This window comes from Mytilus californianus, unplaced genomic scaffold (genome assembly GCF_021869535.1).
Source record: "Mytilus californianus isolate M0D057914Y unplaced genomic scaffold, xbMytCali1.0.p SCAF_11, whole genome shotgun sequence".
Classification (NCBI taxonomy): Eukaryota; Metazoa; Mollusca; class Bivalvia; order Mytilida; family Mytilidae; genus Mytilus; species Mytilus californianus.
Genome location: NW_026262593.1, coordinates 58,086,889 through 58,102,291, shown reverse-complemented (window position 1 = coordinate 58,102,291; position 15,403 = coordinate 58,086,889). Strand labels below are relative to the sequence as shown.

The following is a 15,403-nucleotide window of genomic DNA, read 5'->3' as shown; positions in this document are numbered from 1 at the left end:
TGCAACCTAATAAGTTCATCAAAAATAAAATAGATTCCCATGCTGTCTTTAAAAATATCAACATGGTAGGAGATCAAATTAAAAAAGGATAGAATTTTTCTGCTTTGCCAAATGTAACAATTTTATCATACAATTTAAAAATATTTAAGTATATTTTACTGAGCCTTTATTCAAACTACATTTGTGCAAAATTGTAAGATTTTGTAAAGATTATATATTGACAAAGCAATTTTGTGTTAATAGAAAGAAAACTAATCGATAGAATTTCAAAATAAATTGTGAAGATAATTTTTTTTCCACAAGGCAAAAAGAAACATTTGGGTCTAAGAAGTAGTTATCTTGCTTCAAAACAGAATTATTCACACAAATTGGTTTATTTTTAAAATAAGAACATCTGAAGACATTCATACTTCACACACATATATGTATTAGGGTTGATAAATGAAAATGCACTTTAACTACAATAAAAAATATTTGTGTTGGTCATATTGACAGTAAATGGAGTGCACCGATTCTACAATTATATCAGAAGTCAATGGACTTATGATAATATTTACTTAAAAGTAGAAATTCCAATTCTGAAGAATTTGTGTACACTTATCATAAGATAATATTTTTTTTTACTGATCATTTTTAATAGTTAAACATGAGTAAGAAAATGTACTTTTATACAAGTTATATATTAAAAACACCTTTTAAGATAGATTTGGTTGAGTTGATTTAAAAGTATTTAAAAAAAGTGTGTATGACTTCTTTATTAGTTTCGACATCAGTAATCAAATGTACATTTTATATATGATTACATTAAAAACACCATCAAAGATTGATTTGGTTGAATTGATTTGATATGTTTAACAAGTATGTATGACTGGAGGTAAAATAATAGAGATAATTTAGAGTTATTTCCCATGGTAGACAAACATCAATCAATAATATAAAGTTATCTCCCATTTGTTTACATCATGAAAGATTTGCATGATTGGTGACAGACAAACAAAGAACAATTTTATCAGCTGATATGTGAAATGATTGTGATAATAACCTAGTGATTGTAAATCAGAATGGTTTTTATATATTTTAGGAATAAGAATACATGTTGGTGATTCATTTTTATCAATAATCTATTTTTAATTTTAATTCATGATGAACAGGATGTTGACATTTTAAATGTTTTGTTTACTAGACAGTCAAAATATGGATCATGTGTTGTGATGTGTATCATGTGTAGATAGAAGGCTATTATAAAAGAAGTGTGACTAGGAAAATGGTAAGATTAAAGCTTTTGTATAATAATGATATAATTGTATGGTGAGTAATAGAAACTGAAAAAAAACCAACATGCTCAAATAAGGTCAAAAAGACATAATATACATCCTTGATTCAAAGCATGCCACTTTTATAATGTGGTAGTCTGTTTTATGTTGTCATATCTTAACCCTTCCATAATGGTATGGTGTTAAAAACAAATCGTTTATGTTCTTTTTTTTCTGAGAAAATGACAACTGAATTGTCTTTCTAGAAAAGTTTTGAATGGACATGACTTTGCATATTATCAGATGATCAGATCTTATGTTCCTTCGGTGCAAAACAGTGAGTTTCAAAATACATGAAATAGAAATATACTTGTTAGAGAAATTGAAATTTGTAAATTGTTATAAGAAATCAACATGATATTTAAAAAGCTTGGAGGATTCAACAGTAATATAAGGCACAGGCCATTCATCTTTTTTTCTTTTTTTTTTTTTGGGGGGGGGGGGGGGGAGGTTTTTATCTAGGGAAAAACATTTTCTTTCAAATTTTAAAAACAAACTATTTTTTCAATAAAAACAGGAACAAGAAATTTTTCAATGAAAACAAACTATTTTTTTCACTTGCCTTCTGAAACATTTTTTTTCTCAAGAAATTCCAAATCTAACTAAATATTTAAAAAAAAAAGCATGTTGTTATGTTGAAAATGAACATTTTTGTCTTTTACCTTGAAAAAAAACTTATGAGTTCTAGTTATACAAGATCTACATTTGTAAAAAAAAAAAGGATCAAAGGTTAAAGAGTGCAGTCCAATTGTCTCTTTAAGTTCTTTATCCAATAATATTTTTTTCAAGACCTTCTTATAGAATTATTTAACCATTTACCTATTGATATATTTTAGTACTTCAACAATTAAACCTTGTTTCATTGTTAAACATGCTAAATGCAGAATATCCAATTACTGTACATTTAATGGCGTGATGAGGTAAATTTTAGTACAAGTACCCTATTTAAACTTAAATTATAAATATTTTAGTAAGGTAAAATGGGAAAACCATCGGGCAGGTTTCTAATTTCAATGACTGATTTGCACATGAAAGTTGTGTCAGATTTCTTCCTTGTTTCTTAAATTTCTGTTGTTGTTCAGAAAATATTTCTATTTGTATATCATGTATATCAGGTATAATTAGTTATTTCTTTTCTTTTCGTTTATTTTTTTCTCATCAAATTGCAGTTTAAATTTTTTATCTAAATTGTATAAAATTTCTTCCTTGTGGGTCAAAAGCATTCTTATCTCGAGTGTATTGTATGACTGTTAAAAAAAATAGAGTTCAGGTAAGATTGATAAGGGCTAGAAATTAATATTTTACGCGACAATCAAACTTTGCTTGTTAATATGAGTTTGACTGGAAAGATCTGCAGAAAAATGTTAATGCTTTGGATTATTATTCATTATTATTCTTGGGATAACAGTTTTTGTGGATTTCCTGGGTACAGGTGAGCCACAAATTAAAATGTTCAACGAAGTTCAAATTTTTATATAGAACTTAATGCAAACTTTTTTAAAACCATAAAATCAAATATCCTCGAAAATACAATTTTTCCTCAAACTACGAAAATTGGTAGCTACAAAAAAAGATAAACCCACAGTAATGAAGATCAATTTAAAAGTTACGTGGCTAAAAAACTTATCTTGGTAATTAAAAAAGAGAAAACATTTGTCAATGAATAGGATAAGGATAATCATGATAATAAGCTGCTAAAAATATAATAACATGTATGAAATATAAATTCACATTGAAGAGTGTTTTTGGTTTAAGTTTAAGTGTTTTAAGTAGTATGCATTTGACAAATTTTTTTGCGGAAACAACTTATTCAGAAACATTATCGTAAGTCCTACTGTATACTAACATCTTGAAAATTGATCAATATCAGCATTTTCTTACAGAGTTATTGACCCAATAAGAAATATTTGTCGTCCAGAAAAGTTGTTTACCTATTAAAAACATGCTAAAGGTTGATACCTTTTCAGATGCGGATTCAGGCGGGGGTGTGACGGGTGTGCGCCCTCCTAAAATTTGCATAGCATGGGTTGTCCTCAGCATTAAGAATATTTCGATAATTTTACCTCAAATTTTTTTTCGCCTCGCTCAGCTTGGCCAACATTTCAGTTTCCGCCCCCCACCCCCCCCCCCCCCCCCCCCCCCTTAACCTAAAATCCTGGATCCGCCCCTACTTTTATGTATTCAAGTGCAGTTTACCTGTATTTCAATGGAAAAATATATTCATGAACAATCTAATTACTGTAAAAATGTCTTTGTTTAATATTGATTGATTGATTGGTGTTTAATGCCATTTTTAACACTATTGTTCTATTTCCTGGCGGTCAGTTTTTATTAGTGGAGGAAGCTGGAGTGCCTGGCGAGAACCACCGACCTTTGGTAGGGAAACTGACAATCCTAGTCCATCAAGATTGGAGTCCAGCGCACCTGTCATGTGTTTATTGTAATAGCATTAATTACCAATTATGAGAGTCGAATCAGTTCTCTAAACAAAGTAAATAAAGAGTGTCATAATTCTTGACATTAACAGAATGTAGAGAGATCAAGGTCAGAGGGTATTAATATTTTTGTAGCAAAAGAAGGGGACTTGAAAACAAAGCCAAAAAACAATGAAAAAGTGAGAAAGTTGGGAGGAGATATCTTCAGAAAAAAAATTTATAAAAAGATATTTTATAAATGTCAAATTTGTTACACTACATTTTTATTTAATATATGCTCATCGAAGACAAGGCATATTATAGTATACCAATAATCGTCCGCTAATACTACAACCAAATGAAAGCTGTTTGGTGGTCTAAATGCTACAATTTCAATTTGTAAATACATACATTGTATATACTACAAGTCGAGAGAAGAGGATCTAACAACCTGGATTAAATTTGTTAGCAACATAATACTTAACATGGGAGTTGTCATATAGATAACACAATACATAATTACAGTCCTTCATGATACAATTGACATGAATTGAAGGCTGCTTAGGGCATAAATATTGTAAATCATTGTCTTTTTGGGGGGTTTTGATGGAAGGTACCCACTTTCTTAAAGGTTATAATATGAAAATAAAGGCGTATGATTGCCAATTGCCATGAGACAACTAAATGTATTCACCAGAGACTAAATGATGTGGATGTAAGCGATGTTAGATCATTATTATACCTAAGTATGTATTTTATTTATAAAATTTTAGACTAAAAATTTACTATTTTTACAAAAATATCGGTTAAAAGTTTCAAAACCTATTTACTTGTTATGAAAAATTTACTGAAAGCAAACTTTTCCCCTTAAAAAGACTATTAAACGGTTGATAGCAAGGCTTCCAAAACGGTCATATATGCCGGACATTTGTATAATGTCCTGTAAAAGCCCGGCTGGGCAAAGCATGAAACGGTCATCTACTTTTTAGTTTTCAAGGCTTTAATCAACGGTCATTTTAACATAATTCGCTATCTTTTTGACCCAACGTTTTGCCTTTAACAGCCACACATTTCCGGTCATAAAAGTGACATGATCATTAAGGACTATCAAAACAACCCCTACTTTAATACCTTCTCATTTTAATCAAGGCTAATTAGTTGTCAAACAGCTGAAATTTACCTGTTCAGGTGACAGGTAAACTATTTTGAACCGGACATTGATCGGTCTATTCAAAGTTATTTTCTTACATTTCAGCGGTTTGCATCTAATTAATTTAGTCAAAAAGATTTAAATTATCAGAAATACGTTTACAAATATGATTTGATGAAAAAATTTAAAAAGTGAAAATGAAAAGTTCAACTTGATAGTTTAAAAAACTATTTACTGGAAGCAAATATTTTCCCTTACTTTCTGTATAATAAAACACTTTATTTACTGGCTTAGCGGACAATAAACTTTCTGTTGTCCTCATAGCCAGTAAATAAGTATATACTACTCGGTATTTTATTTTTATACGACCGCAAAAAAAATTTTGTGGTCGTATATTGGTATGACCTTGGCGTCGTCGTCGTCCGAAGACACATTAGTTTTCGCACTCTAACTTTAGTTTTAGTGAATGGATCTCAATGAAATTTTACCATAAGGTTCAATACCACAAAAGGAAGGTGGGGATTGATTTTGGGGGTTATGGTACCCACAGTTAAGGAATTGGGGGCAAAAAATAAGCATTTTTGTAACTTCCAGACATTACTTGTGTGTAAGTGTATGGATCTCTCTGACATTGTACCACAAGGTTCCATATCACAAAGGGAATGCTGGGATTGATTTTGGGGGTAATTGCCTCCAAATTTTAGGAATTAGGGGCCAAAAAGGGGCAAGAAACAAGCATTTTTCTAGTTTCATGACAATAACTTGTGTGTAAGTGTATGGATCTCTCTGACATTGTATCACAAGGTTCCATATCACAAAGGGAAAGCTGGAATTGAGTTTGGGGGTAATTGCCCAAAAAGTTTAGGAATAAGGGGCCAAAAAGGGGCCAAAAATAAGCATTTTTCTAGTTTCCAGACAATAACATGTGTTCAAATGTATGGATCTCTCTGAAATTGTACTGCAAGGTACCATACCACAAAGGGAAGGCTGGGATTGATTTTGGGGGTAATTCCCTCAAAATTTTAGTAATTAGGGGCCATAAAAGGGCAAAAAAACAAGCATTTTTCTAGTTTCAGGACAATAACTTGTGTGTAAGTGTATGGATCTTTATGAAATTGTACTGCAAGGTTCCATATCACAAAGGGAAAGCTGGGTTTGAGTTTGGGGGTAATTGCCCTAAACGTTTAGGAATTTGGGGCCAAAAAGGGGCATAAAAACAAGCATTTTTCTAGTTTCCAGACAATAACTTGTGTTCAAGTGTATGGATCTCTCTGAAATTGTACTGCAAGGTACCATACCACAAAGGGAAAGCTGGGATTGAGTTTGGGGGTGATGAATCATAAGGGGGTTCAAAAAATTGGGGGGGATTTTTTTTTCCTTTTTTTTTCTTTAAAATTTTCCATTTTAAATTGGTTATTTCTGATTTATATATAAAAGCAAATAATAATGATATGGTTTGAATAGGTAAATTAAAAATTTTTAAGTTCTTAGACCACTTTCATTCTGTGTGAGAAACCTATGCTGTGTCAAATATTTAATTACAATCCAAATTCAGTGCTGTATCAAGCTTGAATGTTGTGTCCATACTTGCCCCAACTGTTCAGGGTTCGACCTCTGCGGTTGTATCAAGCTGCACCCCAGCGGAGCATTTTATTTTTATCATATTTATAATATTTTTAAAGTCACTCCTTTTTTTACCATATAAATTCATTTTGAAGATTAGAGGTGATTCTTCTCAAAACAATCCAGTATATAATTTGACATTGAGATTTTTAGAATAAACTTGAAAGTTTAGTACATTTGTTAATTCATGTTTTGAATAATGATTAACATGGTCAAACATGTGATTGTCTTGTCAATTAATGATGTACATTTTACAGGTGTTATAATGACAAGTTGTAATTTAATTACTAGTCAAATTAAAATTCTACTGTTTCCTATCAGTTGTTATGCTCTAATAAATACAATACATTATCATTTTTGTACTTACAAAGATTTTAAGTGCATGTGTACCTACTATGTACATGTAATTTTAGCTACTGATAATTCAGAAATTATTGCGACGTTTTTATTATTGGGAAAAATGGGACAGGGTTATAATTGCGATAATTTAAACTCACATTTCGAAATTTTTTATATGAATTAAACAGGATTTTTCTCAATATCGCAAAAATTAAAATCGCATTTTAGTCTAAAATAACAAAATCGCAATAATAAATGTATGCAATAATTTCTGAATTTACAGTATTAAATTGTTAACGTGGGATACTTTACAGATTAGTCTACAAAACAGCTTTAAAGGTAGAAATTAAATAGATAATATTTTTCCATTAATGGCAAAGTATATGTGAATCCCTAAAAGTATCAATCCCACGTGATATCTTTTTGATATTCAGATGCAGTTTAATGAGTGCTACATATACAAAATTTCATCTAAAATCCAAAATATTGCAAAATTACGTAATGGTAGACTAATGATTTCAAAAAATATTTCATGAAGGATTTTATTGTTTATTTTACTGCTCCAGCTCACTTTTATAAAAAGAAAACTTAAACTTTTATTAAATGTAAGACCAGGTGTCAAACATTTCATTTATCACCTGTTTGCTCATTTTTTTCTAAAATCTAAAAGAATACATGAATAAAAACTAGATACCAGGTAAACATGCTTATTCACACCACAATATCATTAAATGTAATTTGATATCCTGCATTTATCATGATTTTCCATGAAATAAGGTAAAATTTTTAACTAAGTCTTCCTAATAGATTTAAATCTATCATTTGGCATTTACCATAATATCTTGGTGTTAAAGGGCAATTTGTTCATGTTCACCGATTAGACTCAATTTGATTATACCATACTAAAAATTATATCAAATTTACAAAAAGTCCATTTCGTGTGTATTTTAGACTATACACACCAAGAAGACCTCCTAAGACTGCTGATAGTCACAGATAAAAACATATATATAAATAGACAAACTACCACATGCAATTGTATAATGAAGATTTTTCTAGGTTTAATTACAAGTCATATAGATTTAAAAACATGTTCATAATCTTTTAAGGTGGTGCAAAACACCTTGACTAAAATTAATTTGGCTTGTTTAATTTTCATAAAATTTTGACAAAATATTTAATTTGACCCATTGACAAAAATATAAAAATTTCCAAAAACTTGAACCAAACACTTTATCGGAAAAAAAAATCATTGGATATAAAGCAGTTTGACAAACACTAATTTTGATCATTGAGAAGCTTAATATTTCCTTAACAATAGAACGTGATTAAAACGTTCAGCTGATTTTTAAAGAGTTATCTCCCTGTAGTGTTATGTACCACCTTAATCTGTAAAAGAATAATTTTTTTTTTTGTGGGCTGAATCAGTCAACGAATCAATTTTTCCTGTTTGCTTCCTTGTTTCACTTTTCTATTTAATAACTGAACATGCTTAGCACATAGGTTACTCATTTCCTTCCAAATTTTTAGTCCTCAGGGCTCTTCAACTTCATACTTTATTTTGCCTTTTTAACTTTTTTGATTCGAGCATCATTAATGAGTCTTTTGTAGACGAAACGCATGCTGGCCTTCAAAATTTTACACAGTTTATTTCCAGCTAAGGTTGAAGAAAAGGTAGCATGAATATGGACTCAAGATTAGATTGAATTATTGACTTGAAAGCCAAGAATACTTCAGCTGTGTTTTTGAGCTTATCTTGACCAATTGAACCAACTGACTGCTAATAGTGAAATATCATTTTAATATTCCACTTTTATAAATGTTTGAAACCAAAAAAATCTGATTTTAATTTTTTTTTTGTCTAAATCAGGCTAATGCCCCTTTAATTAGATACACCCAATTTGTCTAACACCCTCATAGGTGTATCGCATACTTACTGTTTGTTTATTATTTCACTTGTAGGAGTTTTCGACAGGGGTGAGCACCTGAGACATTAAGTATGTTTAACATGTATAAATATATTTTTCAGATTATGAACTAACACAATGCCATCAAACCACAGAACATACTCCAGTGTGCCGTTAGACGACCAGTTTGATGAGGAATTTATTGATCAAGAGAGACAACTCCAACAGAATGACGAACAAGAAGATCATGAAATCCAAAATGAATGTGATAGTACAGTACAAAATTGTTGTAAAATACCAAATTTAAAAACATGTCGCTGTGACTACTGCTCTAAATGTTCCAAAACCTCAAAAATAGTTATTGCCATTGTGATACTGGTTGTATTTAATGGATTCTGTATAGGTCTTGGCTGTCTAAGTGTCTTTGTATTAAAACCGGGTCCAGTTTTAGATAAATCTTACCATGCATTTTCAATTCCAAATCATGAAGCTTCAATTAATTATGATGCTTTTAAACTGGCTGCCAAAAACAATGTGATGGGTACCAGTTCCTATAGTGCTATGGAACGTGCTATTTTAAACTTGAAACGACCAAAACGTGACGCTATTTTAAACTTGAGACGAACAAAACGTGATATTTACGATAACCTGCAATGGAAAATACAGTGGAAAATGCAGGTTGTTTTCTTAGCAGAAGGAGATGATGAGAAAAATATATTTACAAAGGAACGATTGGAATTTATTCATGGAATAGAACAAAGAATTATGAATCATACAAAATTTAAAGAGTTTTGTTTTAAAAACTACCGAATCACTGACCCTGCAATCAAAGGAATACATGACTGTGCGCCCCTGAATTCTCTAATGCAGTATTTTTATCCAACTATTGATGGTAGTAACAACACACATTTTGATGGTCTAGGATCAGAGTTAGCAGATATAGAAAGTACAATCAAATTTGCCATGTCCACATCAGATCATTTCTATTATTTTGTCGACCAAAATATCAACAAAACACATCGTAAGAGTAGGCTGTTGAGAACTGAAGTTTTATTCGGATCTCCTATAAAAGGTTTGTGAAATTTTATATATTGAATTCAGTATTTTGTACAAATAGTTTGTAAATTTGGAGGAAGCATCTGTTTGATATTAAAAGAAGGAGCAAGTGGCATGATCTCAGATTCTGGATTCTTTTTGTGCCCTATTTTTCAACTGAATTCATAATAAATAAAAACATCCTCTTAATTTTACAGCCTCTGTGGTCTTGCAGAAGCGTGTTTACCTCAAGTGCATGAGGTCATGGGTTTAAACCCTGTCCAGGTCAAACCAAAGACTTCAAATTTGGTATTTGCTGCTTCTCTGCTAAATATGCAGCATTAAAGACAAAAGATTGGTTGTTTTGGGAGTCAAAATAATCTGTCAGTGTAGGGTGACCTTCCTGAGGAGTGATACCATGTGAACTACATGTAGCATGTTAAACATCCAGCTCAGCCTGTTGGTCTAGTACAGTAGCAGGGTTAATTTTCATATTAAATTTACATGTTCTCGTCCTGATTATGCATATAAATTGCCACTGGACGTTAAACAGACATCCATCATCATCTTTCACATTGTATAAAAAGTACATATAACATGTATAATGCAGAATAATCAGAATTATAAAATATTAAAAAATTTTGGCTGTAGATAAAAATAAACTGTGGTTGAATGTATATACCATTAAGCAATGTTAGACAATTTAACAAAAATCTTTAATCATTTAGGATACAACTCACCGTATGAAAGGAAGAATGAACAATCGGACAAGTTCAAAGATTTTGTTTTGTCATATGTGGAGATGTTGTCTAAGGCTTCTAATGAGTAAGTAGAACCTTGTATAAGTGGTTTTTATACGAAAGTGGTAAATATTATTTACATTAGATAACAAATGATTTAAGGTACATGAGACAACAATCTTAATATACATGAAAAAGTACCATATATCAGCTTTTTTGTGTCTCCTTTTTACAGGATTTGAGGACAAAAAATGGGCAAGTTAAATTTTCGCTGTTTGGTAAAATATATGTGAAAAAAATCAATGTAGTATATTACATTAGAACATGCAAGGAAATTTATGCGGTGTTTAATTTTCACATTATTTAGCTGATGCAAACATCACAAGAAAATTAAACGCACATACACTCAAAACAAAACATGATTTATGGTAAATTAAGTATGGCTGACAAACATGACAAGATCCAGTGTAAATATACAAGCAACAAAGATACAGCTGTTGAACATATGTAATTTGGGTGCTAATCTTAACTGTCTCTGAAAAGTTTTCAACTTCAAGGAAATTTTGAGGAGGCAGACTTGGTTAAGGGGCGTATCTCTTTTAATCATTACCGTGCTTGTTTAAGATAGTCATTTTCATTGCTTTTAAAGCATTCATGTGATGTGAAATAATGTGCATGTGATTTTAAGAGTTATGTCCCTTTTTTGCTTTCTTAATAAAACACACCTCACAATATGCAGTTATATCATGGAACACAAAATAGTTTTATATAACCATGATATTGGAGAAAAATAATGCAATTGATAATAAGTGGCTCCAAATTGGTCAAATCAAACCTGTGACCTTTGGGGTTCCACAGGTGACCTTGTGACCTTGAAGTCTCATTTAAAAGGACCTGTGACCATTAAAACGGTATCCAAAAGTATATTTTTAATTGCCATTTCTTTTGCATAAGTTCTAGAATTTAATTACAATAGTTACTGTTCCAAGCCTCTTGTTTTCTAACAGTCAAAAGATCTTTAAGGATGTTCGCTACTCTGTTTCAAAATAACAAGCTTTTTAAAAGACTGTTCTAAAATAGTAGTATATAAATAAAGGAACTAAAAAAGCAGAAAACAATTATGGGTCCGTGTGCTTGTTTTCGAGATATAAGCCATTGAAAATTTAGCGGGAAATTATTCTCTATAGATTTTTCATACTTTTAACATTGGTCGCTTTTTTGTTTTAAAAATTGTGAAAAAGTAACAAGGATTTCATAAGATTTTCAAATATGGCTTTTTAAACTATATGTAATAAAATTATGAAAAGAAAAGTAGGGGTTAGTGGGCTAAATTTTTTAATGGCAATACATGGATAAAACCAGAGGATTCCGATAATCTGGCAAAACTTCAAAAACAAGAGGAGCAAACATCCTTAATCCAAATTATATGTGCTCTGTTGTTGAATTTTTAATACTATGATTGTTTTCAAATGCAAAATGAATTCATACCATTACTGATTATAAAAATGTATCTTCTGGATTATTTTCAGAAAAGTGACGATTTTATATGGCGGAAATGAGATATTTGACTATGAAGTTAACAGTGTATTTTGGAATGATGTCAAGCTTGCATCCTTCAGCTTGGCAGCCATTTTTATCTTCATGCTGATCCTGACCTCATTTTCCCTATGGTTGACGTTCTTTGGATTAGCCAGTATTCTCCTCTGCTTCCCGTTAGCCGTGTTTTTCTACCACACAGTGTTTAATGTAGCTGCCTTTGGGATACTGAATGGAGTGGCTGCTTTTGTGATTATTGGCATCGGTAAGATTGATGGTGATAAATGTCCTTTCTATATTATGATACTGTAAATGCAGAAATTATTGCGATGTTTTTATTATTGCGAATAATGCTACTGAGTGATTATGGCAATAATAAGAACTCGCATTCTGATATATGATACATTCATCTGTATGCAGATTTTCCTGAAATCGCAATAAGAAATCTCGCATTTTTGTTCATTCTTCAAAAATCGCAATAATAAATGAACACAATGTACTATTCTGCAAAAGTGTGTCAGTTTACTTTTCTGTATGCTGCAAAGGTGTGTCAATTTACTTTTCTGTATGCTGCAAAAGGGTGTCAATTTACTTTTCTATATGCAGCAAAAGTGTGTCAATTTACATTTCTGTATGCTGCAAAAGTATGTCAATGTAACATTGGTTGAAATGTCAAATTAAGATTGTCTGATTTGTATTAATTTCCCTATAAAAAAAAGTTGTATATATTGTATGTTAGTGAGAGAAAAATCCATATTTTCAATTAAAAAGTTTTTTTACCACTAACTTAGGGGACTGGTTTTGGCTTTATGAAATGTTTGATTTTAATTTTATAATCCTTCTGGAAAAGTTCAGTTGTTTCTATATGAAATTGATCAGATGATTTTAAAATGTGTTACAAAACTGAAAAATTAGACTACCAGGTACATACATTTCAATTGCCATTCTAAATGTTTAATTATTTATATTATTATTTTAAGATAAGGAATATATCTCCCTCATACATAGCTCTGATTCCTTGCCAAGCTTTTGGTTATACATTAATTGTTGTCCTTTATAGTTTATAAGCTCTCCATTTTTTTTTATAAGTTTTAGATTTTCGAATTTTTTAGCCTCGAGCATCTGGTGCGTAACATTTGTACCGTTAATGTTATAGTATTTTCCTTGAACATGAAAATGACAAATATATATCTATAATGTTTTATGGTAGGCAAAATATATAAAAAGGAGTTATTTGTTTTCAATTATGTGTATCAATTTCTCTGTATTAAAGTCCTTGACAAGGTGCAAATTATATATCCAACTTTTATAAGATACTTTAACTGTTGAGGGGCATCTGGGGACCATGAGGTGGTCTAAATAGTTTATTACACAGTGGTTACTAGCCTGTCAAATCGGAGGTTATGATTTTTTTCCTTCCTTTTGGCGAGGAGTATTTGACTCCAATCTTAACTGACAAGGTCTAATAGAATAAATATGCAGAATAGCCAACTACTGTGGATTCAATTATTGTGGGTTTCGTGGATATAGGTAGATCACAAATTATATGATTAATAAAGTAGAAATTTTCTATTGGCTTGTATTCAGACTTTGGCAAAACCACAAATTTAAATATCCATGAAAAAAACAACTTCTCCTGAATCCCCGAAAAATTGGTATTGACAAAAATATTTGAATCCACAGTATTACCTCAAGTATAATTTTGTCTTGTTTCGAGAATTTTAATTTTATTTTTTATATGCATGTATTTAGTGTCTAATTTTTGTGGTTTTAAAACGTTATGGGATTTCTCATGGTTTAGTAGAATCTATTTGATAATTAAACTTTCCTTTCTAGGTGTGGATGATGTGTTTGTATTTATCAACATATATCGTCAGGCTACAAACATGAAGACACCAGAAGCCAGGATAAAACATACACTAGTAACAGCAGGGAAAGCTACCTTCTTCACGTCATTTACAACAGCTGCGGCTTTTGCTGCAAACACTGCATCTTCTGTAAGTTTTTGATATTACGGTTAAACTTGCCTAGATAAAAGCAGCAGTAGTTTTTGATGTTCAAATCTTGTAAATCAATTAGGAAGAGACAAATTAAAGTAACAAACAAAAACTGAGAGAATATTATGAACTCCATAAGGAGGGAGATTTGGTGTGTCAACAGGGTAAGGGTCTTGTGCTATGCATGTATCACCCGTCATGTGAATTCGCTGTTAGTCAAAATGTTGAAATCGGTAAAATTACAAATCAGACGACTATACTGGCATCTAAGGATCTAAGACCATGAAAACATGTTGCTAGTCTAAGCTGAATTTGTAGTTTTAGAAATATGTATTAATCAAAGAAAATGATTTTCTCAGACTTCTGTTTTTTTTAAGGAGCCAGCAGGCAACAAGTTTGAGATGCATTGAACATGTTGAATCTAACACATTTCATGATAGTTTGTTAACATCATATTTTTCAGATTCCAGCAGTGCACCAGTTTGGATTGTTCATGTCCCTAATTGTTTCCTGTTGCTGGGTAACAGTTCTGGTAGTTATGCCTCCAGCATTATATATTTGGGGTGTTGGAATACAAAGATGGGAAGAACACATTCTTTCTAAGTATGTATTATCTTTTAGTGGTTTGTTTATCATGTTTATGGCGAAATATTTTCATATTTATCCAAAACTTAGAACTTATTACCTTAGAGTTTTTTCTCATTTGATTTTGATATTTTGGATTGTTTTAAATAAATTCATAAAAAATTAAATAGAATTGACTACTTGCAAGATAACAGGTTTACACTCATATAATTTAGGTTTTCAACTTATCTGTAATAGAAGTGCCTTGGTAGCTAAGTGGTCTAAGTAGTTCATCTACTGTATCACTAGTTTGAAATCGCTGAGGTGTGTTCAATTCAAATCATAATTGGCTAGGATTGTCAGTTTTCCCTTTTCCTGCTGAATGTCTGGCTTTCTCTGGTCACTCTGGCTTCTTCCTCCAATTAAAACAGACCACCACAATATAGCCAAAAGTGCTGAAATTGGCGTTAAGCACTAAGAATGAATCAATCATATATGTAATAGCAATATGATCATACCCTTTGACATGCCAGCTAAGCAAATCTGATGTTCAGTAGTTGTCGTTTGTTGATGTGGTTCATAAGTGTTTCTCGTTTCTCGTTTTTTATATAGATTAGACCGTTGGTTTTCCCGTTTGAATGGTTTTACACTAGTAACTTTTGGGGCTCTTTATAGCTTGCTGTTCGGTGTGAGCCAAGGCTCCGTGTTGAAGACCGTACTGTGACCTATAATGGTTTATTTGTATAAATTGTGACTTGGATGGAGAGTTGTCTCATTGGCACTCA

At 31.2% G+C, this 15,403-nt stretch overlaps 1 protein-coding gene across 1 annotated transcript in view; it reads left to right on the top strand.

Moving 5' to 3' along the window:
* The first annotated feature begins 971 nt into the window (after nucleotides 1-971).
* Nucleotides 972-15,403, top strand: part of LOC127720375 (protein dispatched homolog 3-like) — a 41,254-nt gene continuing 26,822 nt past the window's right edge. Inside the window, exons 1-6 of the mRNA XM_052226952.1 lie at nucleotides 972-1,267; nucleotides 8,869-9,818; nucleotides 10,510-10,606; nucleotides 12,051-12,322; nucleotides 13,894-14,054; nucleotides 14,518-14,657. Of these exons, the coding sequence (XP_052082912.1) occupies nucleotides 8,885-9,818; nucleotides 10,510-10,606; nucleotides 12,051-12,322; nucleotides 13,894-14,054; nucleotides 14,518-14,657 (1,604 nt within the window). The 5' untranslated portion in view covers nucleotides 972-1,267; nucleotides 8,869-8,884. The remainder of the gene's footprint in view (nucleotides 1,268-8,868; nucleotides 9,819-10,509; nucleotides 10,607-12,050; nucleotides 12,323-13,893; nucleotides 14,055-14,517; nucleotides 14,658-15,403) is intronic.